The following is a 15,782-nucleotide window of genomic DNA, read 5'->3' on the forward strand; positions in this document are numbered from 1 at the left end:
CATATAAGCTAAGAAAATCAAAGCTAGTAGGAAATCTCTCTACAGCTCTACCAAGTTTTTAAAAACTGCCATCAGGACTGAGGACCAGATAGAGCCTTATCTTGAGGCAAGCTGAGCTCCCTCAGGAACGGTGAGTGAAGGTCTGACTTTTAACACTGTGGGGGCAGGGAGGGCTTTGGGTGGGTTTTTCTTGTTTGAAAGGGAATGTGAGGTTTTAAAGGGAAAATGTTATCAGACAAACCTGTGCAGCACATCCTTTGTCTGCAGGAACTACTTGCGCTGCTTTTGTCTGTTCATTGTTAAAGTCACTCAGAGTCTGTGAAAAGCTGTTGTGTGGACACCTGTTTTGGTGTAAGACCATTTATTTTAAGTTCAGTTACATTCATTCCTAACAGACTAGGCTGTGCCCACAGCCTTGTGTCAGAAGAGTCCTGCCAGCAAGGGTCAGGGAGCGGAGAAGACCCTGGTGACTCTAACGCAGCCCAAGCAGAAGCTTGGTCCACAGGTGCAGCTTCACCAGCAGCCCTGTGCCTTTGCCCGAGTTGGTTTCACTTGTTGGGGAGGTGAGCTGACCATCCTGGTATTTAAAGACCATAGATGTGGCACTTAGGGACATGGTTTAGTGGTGGACTTGATAGTGCTAGGTTGGCTGTCAGACTTGATGATCTTAAAGGTCTTTTCCAATCTAAATCGTTCTATGATTCTGTGAGCTGAAGCTGAACCTCACCTTTGCTGGGGCTATACCGACTGATGCTTCTGCACTGGCAGAGCATTCCTAGCACGGGCAAGCACTGAGCTAAGCTAAAGACTTGCCCAAACAGCCCGTTGTACACCTTTAATTACACTGTTTTTTTAAAACAAGGATACAGACATACACAAGCCTCCCTGTGTGCATCTCACAACTTCAGCAAGCCCTGGATAACTTCCTTGTTTCAACAAGCTTGCTATCTACTCCATGGCTGTAAATTACACTGGTGAAGACAACCCAAGTCTAGACAAGTCTGAAACTCCTAATCTTCCTTGACAGTGAAAGCCTGCCCTTCAATGTCAAGGTAGCATATGCATTATTGCTCTGTGTTTTCCTACCCCTCCCTCTTCCCCTTACCTTTTCTTCATTGCTCAGAATCCCTTTGTAAGTTCTCCATTTTGAGTTGTTGTTTTTGTAGTTCATTGTAAATGTCTTTACGTAAAAGTTAAAATTCAGCAGACTGGATCCTGAACCAGTGGTCTTAATCCCTTTTAACAAAATGCAAAATACATTTTCATTTGTTAGGTGTCTTTTTTAAAGGAACATTTTCAAATGCAAACACAGATGCCAAAAAAATTTGGAGAACTTTGCCTTCAAAGTCTTAATTCATTTTTCAAAGCATGTTGGAATTCAAGGGTGGTTACTGAGTTTAAAAGTTGGGTGAAGAACGGAAATCAGTTTTAAATTGCGAATTTAGAGCAATGGAATTTTTTGCAGAGCTCAGATTAATGATTCCGAAAATAGTAATAATAGTGAAAATAGTGGTCCATATCAGCAGTCTTTACATCTGTAGCAGCAACCGCAATTTACATTTCTACAATTAAACCAGGAGTTGGAAACAGGAATCTCTTTCACCTGAGCCATTCTTCCAAAGACTATGATTTTAATGTTTCTTATTGATTCCAGATCTGCATCATTAATAGGTCCTAAGCAATCACTCATCATCCATCCAGACTCTACAGGTCCCTCTGTAAATATCTTTTTCTGAGCCTACAGCTTGTTTAGAGACCAGGCATGCATGAGAGTTGAGTCCAATCCTATGTCCCTATAGGAAGATCAGTCTTATAAATAGCCATGATTTCTTCAATATGAAAATAATATTCCTCAGTGCAGAACACTTCATTACATTTAATGAAAGAAACACTGCATTAGTGCATTACTAGCTTTTCAACTGTGCTTAGTTTCTTTTCGAGCTGAAACCCCAGCTTCTAATAACCAGACAGTGACATACCTGTTATTCTCCTCTTCTCTCCCAAGTCGATCTCCAACCATTCACGATTGCTGCTGTGGTTAGAGGCCCATGCCAATCCTGGGACTTGAAGCCAAGCCTTGTCGGGAGACCACTGGAATAGCTGCCCAAATTCATTGGTCTCCTCCCAGTAGGAAGATGCAGTAACCTGGCTCTTGGAGAGGAATCCCTCTTCCAGACTGAGGGATTTATTGCAGCCTAGGAGTCCCCACACAGACAAGAGAGAAGGAGTTATTTTGCGTTTTCACAGCATATTTTTATATTAGGCTAGCAACATATGAAGACCACCCACAAAAGCAAAGTCAGTTGTTGCTTAATCTAGTGCTAGCTGATGCTATCCATTAGCTGTGGTGTTTGCCAGTCAGTTTTTAGTGGATGATCCAGTACCAGAGTGCTGCAGTCCCTCTCCTTTACCAATTTAGCTCCTACATACATGACACCTGCTGACTACATCTATTTTTTCCTTTCCATTTTGTTTTTTAATCTCTGCAGTTTAGTTTCATTCATATAAGACTTAATATATTTTTAAATTTTCCTTCTGAAACATAATGTTTATGTTTCGAGATTGGCATTAACTAATTTAGCTATACAAAATATTTCTCAGATGAAGGCACTGTACTGAAAGGAGTACTTTACTGTAAATATTTCACGATTCTCACCTGCAATTAGGGCTAGGAAAGTTACTCATTAGAGGAGCTCCTTGATACTGCTGCCAAGAGGTGATATCATGAAGGTAATAGCTGCAGGTAAGTATTACAAACTCCACCAAAGAACCCGCAAAATTTCTGCACATCAAGGTTCTTCAGAGAAAACGGGCCAGTAGAAAAAAGGTTTCAATGAAGTTAAAAATAATTCCCTGGCAGTTTCAAAGGTCTATACATGCTCTACAGTTTTCAGTGGAATAGTAAATGATTTTATCTCAGATGACTGAAACATAATTCAAATGAACAAGGGCGAACTTTTCCCCCCTCTTTGCTATGTTTTATGCAAATGAACAGCTTGACAGATTAAAGACGCTTTTGCATCTTGGAAACTCATAAACAAAAACTCGTTCTGTATCAGTGCAATGTAAATATATTTTCATTCCTCTCTATGCTCTCATTCTCATATAACGAAGAAGGAATTTATAAATGTCTGAAGAAAAACTGCTTTCATTTTCTGCCGCCTAAAGCACATAAAAATGGGACTATCTGATTGCTGTTTTTCATATGTTGGCACCAGAAATGTAACAGCAGAATACTATTTCTGTTTCTCATCTATGTGCGTATGACCTATTCCTATTCTGTGTTTTTTTTCTAGCTCACTTCACATCCCTTCAACTTTTTTATTCACTTGCCAATTTGAAAAAAATTGCTGTCCTAAAATATCCTTCCTAGGCACAGCCTGACATTCTCCTGATTACTTTTCAAAACTTTTACAGAAAATACTTCAATAAAAAGGTAACATTTGAATAGCTAAAAATAAAGCCATTATTCTTACCATTCGAGGTAAATATAAACCGCTTATCTGACAGCGAACCACTGTAAGAAAAGAAAACGGTAATTCAGCCTTTTAGGAGGCGGTCAAGGGAACACCGAGGTACAGTTTCAGAATCACTGTTTATCTAGCAAAATATCTCTGGCCAGATAGCCGCTTACTTTGCTGGCTGGTTACCAACCCCAGTAAGAGCACTCTTGCGCACTCTTGTCTTGTTCAGCCACCGTGACTGAATTCAAATCAGTTTTTTAATGGTTTTGAGCATTCGTTATGCTTTAAAGTGACTCCCCATCCCATCAGCCTGTTACTCTTGCTGCATGCTTCTGCTTTTCCCCTCTGCAGAGGCCGGGTACTGCTGTGGGAAAGCTTGCCCCTTCTGCTCCTCAGACCATCAATGCAAGAGCAATCAAAGGAGCCAGGAACGGGAAAGGTAACAGGGCCTGGAGCTACCAGCAGTGCACTGCTCCAGCACTGGGCCCAGGTCTCACCTACAGTAGCTTAAAGCAGAGCAACTTCACTGAAATAAATGACTTTCTCTTAGTCTAGGTCCACATCTAGTTTGAAGAAAATCCAGCCTTAAGCACTGTGAAACAGTTCCACTTGATGGTGACTAAACCACGCCAGCTCTGACCAATCCTGCTTTGGCTACAAGTGTATCACAGCCAGACTGAATGAAAACTACTCCTTTTTTTAATCTGAGTGGGAACCGGTTCTGTTATAACCACAACCAACAACTCCCATCAGGAATGGTTCTTTTTGCTCCATTAACAGGACCACATCTATGCCTCCCCTTTTCTTCCTCCTTCTGACTGCTTTGCTTCAGGAGAAAAGACATTTCTTGGGCAACTCCATACAACCCTGCACAAAGCAGGACAAGATAAAATCACGGTATGGGAAAGCTGAGTTTTCCTTGGCCTCCCGTGGAGCCACTTTCTGATTCCCAAGGAGATGCCCCTGAGGTGTCATTCCAGAAACGATGACTCTCACTGGCTGCCTAATAAAAACAAAAGCCTGGGTTTTAACGTTAAATTGGTTTGGATTTCTTGAAAATCTGACCACTTCAACGTCGCTTTGATTAGCTGCACGCATCACTTGCCCCTTTTGAAATGCCTTGGACAGCATGACTGAGCAGTAAAACAACTTCTGCTCTTAAGCATCAAGACAGCTCCCTTTCAGGCTGCCCTTTGTTGTTGGCCAGGAAATCTTCCCCTGAGGTACATCTGTGGGCTAACAGCGGTGCACATGGCTGTATGTTTGGAGAGCATGCAAATGGGGAACAGGAAAGTGGTCCCATGTCAAGGTCGATAAAAACACTGCTTCTTTTTGTCACTGAGGGAAAACTAATGACTACAGGCAAACGAAGCCCTTCAGAGATGATGGAGAGCACTGGGAGGGAGCTGATTTATTTGGGCATGTAGGCGGTATAGTAGCTAGAAGGAAAAAGCCAAGCTCTGCCTCCCACGTCTTCCCCCCAGGCAATCCTCAGGGGTGATCAGATGTGCTCTGCTCACTGCAAACCAGTTCGACATTACAGCCAAAACAATTTTTGCTTTCTTAGTGAGTACAAAGCAATCCATTTCAAGAGGAAAGAAGAAAATAAAAAACCACGGTGGTCAGTAAAACATACCCAAATCAGAAATCACAGCACTCCTCGAATACTTATTTATGAGATAATGCTTTGTAATAAAAAAGCCACTGAGATCCCTTTCAAACAGAGGTCTGCAATTTTAGCAAAGAAAGGGAGGAGGTTAGCATTTCTAAGGTCTATAAAGCTAAGAAATCAAGCTGAAATATTTCTGCTATAATTCTGCAAGTCACTGAAGAGGACAAACTAATTTAGTAAGTGGTAATTTATCAATTTCCTAATGTGACAGGTGGCATTTGTCACACAAATTTCACTTTGTCCTTTCAGGGTTGGTGCCACCCCATACTCCACGTTTATCCTGACAACTTTCAGGATCCTGCCTAGCCAACAGTACAGGTGGCAGGACTGCATGGGAGACCTGTGCCGGTAGCTCTACAAAAAAAAAGGATGCTGCTTCCCATAGTAAAGGTCCGTTAGCACAAAATCTTTTCTTTTTTCAGAGTCAGTCTCAAGCAACCTTTTAAAGCAGTGCAGGTTAATCCCAAATCTCATCCTTCACAATTCACGACCATGTGGTCTCTTCCATTTTCAAAGACAAATGATTTCACACGTGCAGACATACAGTCACAGGCCAGGTCACATTACGAAGTTAAACCCCCCATATACTTGTACTGGGGTATCAGGACTGCCCAATAAATCCAGCCACTTGATCTTAATTACAGCATTTGTGGGTGCAGGTCCATGCATGGATCATGAGAACATAAAACTTCACAGATGCTAGAGTCTAACAAGCACACTGAAAAATGGAGTCAGGGAGGCCAAGGTCAGCCCTTGAGAGCCGGTGAGCGAGCGAGCCGTAACTCCTCCATCACATTACAACGCAGATATTTAACAGCTCGATGCACTCCAGCAGCAGCTTTTGATGAGGTCAATTTCGGCTCAAGTCACTAAATTAAATCTTTAATACTGAAATCCACTATAAATGAGATTTTAAAAACTTGAGTAAGCTTTTATTTAAAGGAGTCTAAAAAGCTCTTAAAGCAGTGCTGTCTAAGCACTGTTTTTTTTCTTCCCAGCACTGGCTGCTCTGCAGGAATTTCTTGCAGCATGCAGGTATCCCGAGGATAGGAACGTCATGCAGCTTTGGAAATACCACTTACAAAAGCCTTTTTAAAGCATGGAATGCATTGGTTCATTTTTTTAGTAAATAGGCCCACTGCTTCTAGGATTACTTTTTAATGTTTTGAAACAAAATTATTTCCTTGCATCCTCCAGTTTCCCTCTCCTGGGATAACGGGTTCACACCAGCAGTTCATCTGCTCCTGGGATTGTCCCAGCTGCCAGGAGCAGCAGAAGCATCCTGGGAAATATTGTGCTCACGCTCCCATTTTTTGCAAAATCTGTGCCATCTAGTTTGCAGGCATCTGCCACAGAACGAGCCTGTTTACCTATGGCTCCATGTATAATCTGCAGAAAGAGACTGTTGTCTCCTCGGGGCAATTCAGGCCCTTCAAGATGTGCATCATGCTGGAGGAGTGTGTCTGTCTGCCCTGGTAGGCAGGAGAGCTAAGGGGCACTCGTCCTTAGGGTGCTCTTTCAGGGGACTCTCATTAAATGGGCTAAATCCAAGCCCTGGAGGCTGGCTTCGGCCTGGAAGCCCGCTTTTCAGCTCTCCTTCAAGTAAATGGGAGTTTTCCCACTTGATGTAATAGGGACAAGTTTGCATCTCTGTGAGTACTTCTACTATGCATGTGAAATGTATATTGTGAGTAGCAACATTAAAAGGATGCTTGGCAGTTAAGGTGATGAGTTCATTATGCAGTGTTTTCCCCCAGCACTTGTACATTTGCTGTCTTCTACGCTTCATTCGTTGCCCACTAGCTCTTGTACTGTGAAAAAAAAAAGCAAACAGCAGTCCCAGCTGCCTTTCATTATAACATTTTATGCACTACCGTCTGAGTTAGACTTCTGGGATGCTCAAGGATCACAAACATACGAATGAATGTAAACAGTTCTGTAACATCTTTAGTTAAGGCACAAAATATTTAATTTAGGGCTTCACTAAGCTGGCATGTGTGGTGGGAAGAATTTTATTATTTGTTTTATGGAAGTGCTTGGTGCCTGAGCTGAGTTCTCAGTCCCGCTTTACTTGAGACAAATTTATATTTATTTTCTTAGACAATTAACTTTCAAGCAACATGTGTAAGAAAAATAGAAAATATTTAGGCTTTAGAGGCCTTCCACTAGAGGCCTACATGCTACCCAGCTTTGTATACTCCAGTCCCATTATACTTAAAGCATTTCAATCTGTGCTGAAATTTAAGCACAGCAACAGAATGTTGGTGGGTTGGGGGGACACACGCCTTTTTTTTTTAATATGAATGAAATAATGACTGCAAAATTGTCAGGATGAGGTAGAGAAATCGGAGGGAAAACAGGAAAAAAGTATAAAAAAGACACATTCCCTTAGCTCTCATATGTTATAGGACTGAGGAAATTTCTCTTCCTACAAAAAAAAAAGCACCTCATGTAAAATGCAGATAACGTTTGAAAACTAAAAAATATAAACCAACAGGAATGACAGAAGCAGTTGCTGGAAGGGCTTACTGTGCTGGATAGAGATTAGAGGATTTACTTCTACTTCAACAACAGTACAATTAAAAGTGAGAAGATAAGTGGTTAATATAACACGCTTGCTATAAATATTCTAAAAGAGAAAAATCTGAACATTTCAAAAGCACAATATTTAAGTAGTTGTTCATTAAATCCCCTATGGCTCAACAGTACTTTTTATTTATTCATTCTTCCTAGCTTTTTTTAAACCTTAACATGAATTTATCATGATTTATTAGCACATTGATTAAAGGTGTTTGTTGCAGATGATAGTACTTTCATGTATCTGCTAACAAAGTAATTTGCAAATATGTTTTGGAAGGAAAAGAAATAAAAAAAGAAGAAAATACTGCCCTACTTGGTATAGAGCCACTAAAAACTTGGAACATTTTCCCATATCCGATGCCAATGCCATTTTAATAAAGCCACAGAAACAAAGCCCGAAAACCCCTAGACCCACAACTAACATCCTTTCCTCCCCAAAAGAGTGTCGCCACCTGCTTCGGCTGATCTGGGCAGTGCACTGGGCCCCGGGGGTTGCTCCCAGAGCCAGCCCTGCCAGTGGTACTCACTCATGCGAAGGGATACCATTGGCAACGACGCCTTCGTAGCGGCTGATGCCCTTCTGCTGGGTGACGCTGATCTGACCGCCCAGCTCATCCGCGATAACGCCTGCGTGTATCGCCGACTTGCACAGCAGCGAGGTCTGAAAGGCAGAAGCCGTCAGAAGCCAAAGCTCAGAGGATCAGTCTGACAAACTGCTAAAGCTTTCACTTCCAAGACATTATGATACAGGTGTTACAGCTCATAAAATCCGGTAAAGGCTCAAGAGGAATAAGGGGGAGCAGAGAGGGGAAGAAAGAACAGTAATCTTGAAAAAAATAATCTGTTTCCAAGAGTCACCTTTTTATTTCAGATGAAAAGCAAATAATCTGCTTCTGAGAAGGTGCCGTAAGGTTTTAACCTAACAAGTATTGTGTCACTCCCCGGGGAAAACAAAGTCAAAGGCAAGGCAACTCTTCTTTGCACAGGGAAAACAATAATTACTTGATGGACTTGCCTGAAGGCAGACCTATCTATTACTGCGCCTTAGGATTTGAGTCATGGCATACATTAGAGGATTTGGCTATGTCTTGACTAGCCGCTGCTGGGCTTTAAGCATAGCCCCTTTGCCAGTATCCCAGGTGGGATAATGCTGAAAAAATACGGGCAGGACAACTTGTGTGACAACTACGTGGCAACCACCGGGCAAGACAGAGCAGAGAAGAGCCAGTGGAAAGATGCAAAGGAGATAATCCCAGCAGCTGCTGGCAGATATTGGTCTTGTTCACACGGGCCCAGCTTGGGCTACACTACTCGAGAAGCTGGGCTGCTGGGCTGTCCCCTCCAGGGAGGGCTGGGAGGGGTTGGGACGCAACGGCCCTGCAGGTCCTTCCCATCAGAAAAGCTGAATCCCCCTTAACTGTGGAGGGAAAATGTCTTTCAAAAATTCCTCAGCATAGATAAGATCTGCATGAGGTCATGCCATGTGCTGTTTTTCTTTCCTAATCACCCGAATGAAGGGCAGGAATAATTCCAGCTAATGAGAATGTAAGGTGGCATTTCTTTGTTTCTTCACCTCTGCCACTTTCCAGGCTGGAGCGGTGTGATCAAATAACTGGATGAACAGGTTAAACGTGAACACTGACTTTTTGGAAACTCAGCAACTGCTACATTTGTGATAGGGTGGGATTTTCCTTCAGTGTATGATTAAACTTACTTCACCGTGAGAGACGTAAAGATTTCACAGGCATGACAGGAGGACAGTCCAGGGTGAGGGGCGCAGAAAAGGCAGAGCACTGTGTGATATGAACTGTAGGTAAATGCAACCACTCGGGCAATGTCTTCGCTTTAAAGAAGGAGCAGTTAAAACAACCCAAGAGGTTGGTAGTTATCAGTGGGTTGTGATTAGGCAGCGTATAATATTTATTTCATCTCAGAGCAGATTGCTGGGATACTGCAAGCATGATCTTAAAACCCACATGTTACTGAAATGTATTTTTCTTCCTACGAGACATAACTTCAGAAAAGAAACACACATGGCCTGCAAACAAGTAAAAGCTGAAGTCGTAGGAATATTAAGTACATGGGTGAGGACTGCCTCAAGAGGGACAAACCCTATGCAGGGTTATTCCAGAAAGCCAGTCACCACAAGTCAGTAGACTTTGTTCTCACACAATCGATTGGTCTGTTTGAAAAGTGTGCTTATATAGTGATAACATACTCATATACTGATAATAAAAGGTATATCTAACCCAACTAGAATTACTGACAAAAGTCAAGCAGCAAAAGTTGACACCAAGTTGAGCTATGCTTCTCTCTTCTGCCTTTACAAATTTCCCCTCATTATCCTGTGTACTTACATCTCTGTATCCTTCTCCGATATTCCCAGAAATGTCACCTGCTATGTCTCTGCAGCCAGCAGGACAATACCTGCTGTAGTGAGAGAAGAGAGGCTTGTTTAAAATATGAGCTGTAGCAACAATACTTAGAAACAAACTCGAACAAAAGAAATGCTCTCAAACCAGTAAATATTCTAGCAGTAAATTCTGGCTGATGGTCTGTTAGTGAGTCTAGGAGACAAATAAACAGGCCCTTGAGTTCATGAGTGGACTGTACACTGCAGCACACAAAGAACCAGAAAAGCAGTTTTGCAAGGGCATTCCTGTTTAATTCTCTTCTAGAAATGCTACCACACAAGTTTTCAGCACAGCCCAGATAAGAAGCCTACATGCACATCCAGACAGCAGCCAGAAGAGAACAATTTATTACCATTTCAAATCCTATCACAAGGTTCAAGGAACAAAGAAATTATAGCTTGTCCTCAGATAATCTTATATCAGCTAGGGTGTGATCTGGTCTCAGGAGAAGCACTGGAATTTGAGGCTACTTTGAATTTCAAAGTGGAAACTGTTTTTACATATACCATGTATATGTATGCCCAAATGAGAGTTGCTCTGCAACTGTTCCCTCGTCATCCTGTGCTGCAAACTTCCATTCTGCACTATGGCTTTTCACAACTGGGCCTTTGACTACAACATCATTGGAGCTCAGAAAGATTCACTTCTCCAGAAAACCAAGACTGTACCTGCCTTATATGACATTTTCTAACAACTGGACCAAATTACAGCTACAGCAAAGCAAGCCACAGCACAGAGAGCTGCAAACCCTCTTTACCTGTATTCAGCCTTCGTGTAGTGGTTCGCTCGTTCCAAACATGTTATTAGATCTGTGAAAAAGTTTACAAATGTCAATCCCCATTGCAGGATGTAGAGACACAGACAAATATTTGGCTACACATGAAATTACATTTAAAGATCTCTCTGTGTAACATTTAAGCAGTTTGATTAGACAGAAAGCAACAGCTATGGTTTTCCCTCATTCTTTTCATTTCACTCTTCTTATGTTTTACACCTTCAACAAAGTTGTACAGACGCCTGAAATATTAAATGTAGGAATCAAATCTGAATCTCTCCTATTCCTTCATCCTGCCACTGTGTGATGGATGTTGGAGCCCAGCTCCACCAGAGTAGAGCTTCAAGGAGAAGGTACTAATTTTTTCTTTCACTGGGCCTGTATTGCAAGTTGCCTAGGTAGGATTTCAGCAGCTATTTTATCTGTTTAATATTACAGCTGCTTCTTGCACACATGCTATTAAAAATATCATGGTTCCTGCTAATCCAGAAATATTTAGGACTAACATTTGGGCTAAAGTCTGTGTGTAAAGAAGATAATTAAACAGAGGGGACTATGTCACTAATCCTTTAGAAATAGTGCTTTTGGATTTCACTTTACCTGGATGATCACTGCTGGCATAGGACAACAGAAAGCCTCGTCCTGACACGTGGGATCCACTCTCAAAGTGAATAGTCGCTTCATTGCTATCCAGAATGATTTCTTTGGGGGCGGGCATCACATTACCACAGTACGGCCCTACAGGCAGAACGAAGAAGATTTCAAAAGTTCAGATAACATAATTAGACTAGAATATTCCCATGATTAGCGAAGTTTCATAACACACTCGTTCTCTTTCAGTACCAATCCAAATGTTGACAAAAGGGTTTTGGCTTCAGTCTTTATGGGTATGAGCTCCAAAGTCACCCTGACAAGGAGTGGCCAGGATCCAATTGTCTCTCCATGGTAGCAATTCCAGCATCCACATCTCTCATCACATTAGCCTTCAGAGAATGATTAATGCCCTTTGGCCTTTGAAGTACAGCATGCTTACAACCAGCGGTAGCTCATTAGAGAAAAGAACAGAACATTCAAAGGCAGTCCAAGGGATCTACACAGGGTCCCCTAGATAAACTCTCCAGACACGTACGGCTCATGCTGCTGTAGCACAGCAGCCATTCAGGAAAGATTAAGATCACAAACAGGGTACCTGGTTTTCAAGGACCTGTGTGCCACAAGCCAAATGGTACTAGAAGGCAGTACCACTTTACTCAGAAAATTTCTTAATCTATTTTAATTTTAAAAACATCATCAGACCATTGAAGCATACAGTTCAAGTCTCCAGAGTTTTAAAAAAGAAAGAGAGGGAGAGAAGGGGGACGATGAAGCCAATGGGACAGGGAGACAAAAGCCTTGTGCTTACATTGAATTAGATAAGGGTTTTATAGCTACCAGCTGCAGTATCTTGGAACAGTCTTTGGGACACTCCTTTCTTGCGACAGCAGGCATGCCCAGGATTCTTAACAATTACATTTGCTTCTTCAGAAGTCAGTTCCCGAGGGAAGCTTTCTTTTGAGATTGCCACAGTCTTTGCTCTTGCCTTCTGTCACCACACCTGGGTGCAAACACTTGTCCCTGGTTGCCCTCATGCACAGATGACACAGAAAATCCAAAGCAGTTTGGGTACACTTTTTTGAATTTATAAGGATGCTTACAATATAAACTGTTAAGAAGAGATTTTTGTAAAATGGCAAATGGGTTTTTTTCCCCCAAGAGAAAAAACAAACAAGATCCTTTACAAACCTTCAGCCCATCTGTTCTGGTGAATGACGGCTTTTGGATCCTAAAGCAAGTCCTTGGGAAGAAAAAGGATCCCTTTGATTTTTTCTTAGACCACCTCATTTTATTGGTGGTGGCTACGTTAGGGCAACTTGGAACTGACTTCCGAGATACAAGAAATTACAACCACCTCACAAATTTGATGAGTGGTAGCCTTCCTAACAGGATCTCAAAAGCCTCCTCATTTTGCTTGATACTCCTAGGGGGGTCTTTCCCAAATACTTCACCAGCCTTGTAACAACTATAATATCAGCCTACAGAGTAGCCCAGCTGGAGCCAAGGACAGCCAGCTCTCAGCAGAATGGGACAAACCAAAGGAGGAACCTCATCTTTTGACTTATAAAAGTCATACAGAGAAGCAAGGCAGGCAGAGAAAAAAGCGACGAGTGTGACATTTCCCTGGAGTACTCATGTGTTGAAAATGACTCACGACTTAGTCAGAGAAAACAATGTCTATAAAAAGGGTTAAACAAATTGCTTAGAAAATGAACTTATCAAAAAGACAGCTTCTGACACTGTGTCATACCAGACAACTGCACGAGTGATTTATTTGAGAAGGTCTTTTGTGTCAGATTGCAGTGGGAGAAGTAAAGTGCTAACTTAGATTTTAATTTTTTTTCCAGGGAAGGAGAAAGGGGAAGAAGACGGGGGGCATTGCATTTCTTCAAAATAAATCACCTGTGAAAGCTTCAGTCCTTTTCTACTCTCAAGGACTGTCTCTACATATTTTCTCACAAGTGCTCTTTGGCTTTCTCCCTCACAGCGATTGGCAGTGACCTATCTGCTCTGTAGGCATAATTTAGACGGCTGATTCACTCAACCACACACTGGCTGGATCATGGCTACGTGTCTCCTCCAGTAGCAAGTCTACCTACGTTCCAGGTAATTATACAAACAAATCACACATGTCAGAAGCAAAAACAATAAAACAAAATAAAATAAGACACATGGAGTTGTATAATCCAAATGAAAGCCAAAAATTCAGAAACAATCAACTTAAGAAATCAGCATGCAGTGCCTAAGGACAAGTTTCTACTGTTAAGATATAAATCCAGGAAGGGTTACCAGGCTATGGCTATTCTTCTGCCAAGAGGAGTTCTGGTGTCCCATAGGTAGCTCAAAACTAAGGGGTCTAGGACTAATTCCTTAAAGCATACAGAAGCAAGAAGCAATCTCCAGTAAAGGAAGGAATATTTTCAAAAAGTTTATCAGTTTTCAGTACTTATTATGTTTAAAATTACCAGTGTAAGAACTTTTCTAATTTGATTTACCCAATAATGTTGTTTTAGGTTTAGCACAATCTCTCTCCATTTTGCCAGGTTTTTGCAGAGTGGTCTTTTTAACCTCGGCTTCTTATTTTCTCCCTAATCAATTTATTTTACATTGATAGTCTTCCAAGAAATTCCCCAGGGGGACAACAGGTAACGCTTAGAAAATAAAACTGATTCAGGGCCAAGACAATTCTTTGAGTTCAGTTTTGACTGATGAGAGAATTTCACGCTTTCATCTGTTTCCTAAATTTTCTTTAGAAAAACAATGTTTTTGTTTTTTACAACAGGTACTCTTTCCTATACCCTTCCATACAGCAGTCCTCCATTTACATCAATGTTGTAAAGCTAGAAGCGAAAAGATAGTCTCCCAGGGTCCCCGAATTTCAGCTTGTGGTAGTTATGCCTGAATTAGACACACTGTTTATATACATAGTATCACCCAGCAGATTTGCTCTCCATTGACTCACCTATCACCTTGAATACATATCTTGTGAGATTTTATAGACATTAGAAGATTAAAACCAATCTGCATCCACAGACATTAGACTTCATCTGAAAACTGTATTTACTAGTCAGTATTTTCCACTTGCAATTGAGGTGACAAAAATACTACTTTATCATCTACTTTTAAAACTCATATGTGCTCCCTGTCTCCGCTGTCCATTCCACCCAGGATTTATTGATTTCCCCAGCCTGTCTATACAAATACTGTACAACCACACTGGAGAGTAGAGATGATGGAGAAAGCCTTGGTTTGTGTCTGGTATGAAAGGGAGAAACTTGTTTATAGGGCCCTGTTAACTTTTACTGCAGCATTTGGACTTGACTCTGGGTAAATATTTAATTCCTAAACCTGGGACTAAGCCAAAAGATTTTTAAGATCCCTTTTGAGAACTGCCAGATCACGTTATCAGTTTTTCATCTTCTAATGTTAGTTGTGAGGTGGGTTGTTCTGCATATTTGGCTTGAAAAACTAGTCACGAATGCTGATGTCTCTCCCTGTTTCCTGTTAAAGTGACTCGGCTGGAGCTCTGCTAGGGTAAGTAGGCAGGATTATTTGGTTTGTTTACTAAGAACAAAGAAAAGAGTTTGATTTAATAAACAGATGTGTTACATGTAATGAAACTGAGTAGGTGTTCTCCATATTTCAGTATTACTACATCTAGATGCCAGGGCCTTTTCTTTTTTCCATGTCTCATTAATGAGTTGACCCAACAGTGGTTCTGCCCGTTCACTCCAGATTCCTTAATATATATATATATATATTTAGAATTGTGCAGGAGAGCTATTACGAGTATAGGGATTTTGAATGTACCTAATATAATATTCTCTATAATTAAACTAACATTTAATGTTTTCATCCAGAATTCCTGATATGTTGGTATGGTTTAAGTGGCTTAAATGAAATACATTTATTTTGGAATCACTGTCTCCAAGCAGTATTAACATCCTGCAAGATACACGGTAAATTGTCTCATGGATATCCTTTGGCTGGCTCGCCTGGAGACTGAAGAGATTATTTTACGTGTTGTTTATTTTTTAAATGTTAGTCTGCTCCTTTTCTTTTTCATAATAGTGTTGCTTTGCAAATCTGATGATCTTTACAGCATTGTCTGGTTTTATGAAGTGTAGTTTACTTTTACTGTCAACCAGGCTCTGGCATATTTCCTGAAATTGCTTTGTTGAATTATGTTCCTTTATTTTTTCTACTTCCCCTAAGAAGTGCTGTGCCTAGAGGACTCTTCTCTCACACCAGCTGGCAATGCCTACATGCCATTTGTTTCTGTA

General features: G+C 41.2%; 1 protein-coding gene across 2 annotated transcripts in view; it reads right to left on the reverse strand.

The window, feature by feature from the left end:
- The window catches only part of DCBLD1 (discoidin, CUB and LCCL domain containing 1), a 48,427-nt gene that overhangs the window by 10,517 nt on the left and 22,128 nt on the right, over positions 1 to 15,782 (reverse strand). For both annotated transcript variants that reach the window (XM_064447405.1, XM_064447406.1), the window contains exons 3-9: positions 11,506 to 11,643; positions 10,888 to 10,939; positions 10,074 to 10,146; positions 8,244 to 8,377; positions 3,477 to 3,517; positions 1,980 to 2,195; positions 1,106 to 1,236 (exon numbers count right to left, since the gene is read on the reverse strand). In XM_064447405.1, the coding sequence (XP_064303475.1) occupies positions 1,106 to 1,236; positions 1,980 to 2,195; positions 3,477 to 3,517; positions 8,244 to 8,377; positions 10,074 to 10,146; positions 10,888 to 10,939; positions 11,506 to 11,643 (785 nt within the window). The remainder of the gene's footprint in view (positions 1 to 1,105; positions 1,237 to 1,979; positions 2,196 to 3,476; positions 3,518 to 8,243; positions 8,378 to 10,073; positions 10,147 to 10,887; positions 10,940 to 11,505; positions 11,644 to 15,782) is intronic.

Source organism: Phalacrocorax carbo, chromosome 3 (assembly GCF_963921805.1).
Source record: "Phalacrocorax carbo chromosome 3, bPhaCar2.1, whole genome shotgun sequence".
Lineage (NCBI taxonomy): Eukaryota > Metazoa > Chordata > Aves > Suliformes > Phalacrocoracidae > Phalacrocorax > Phalacrocorax carbo.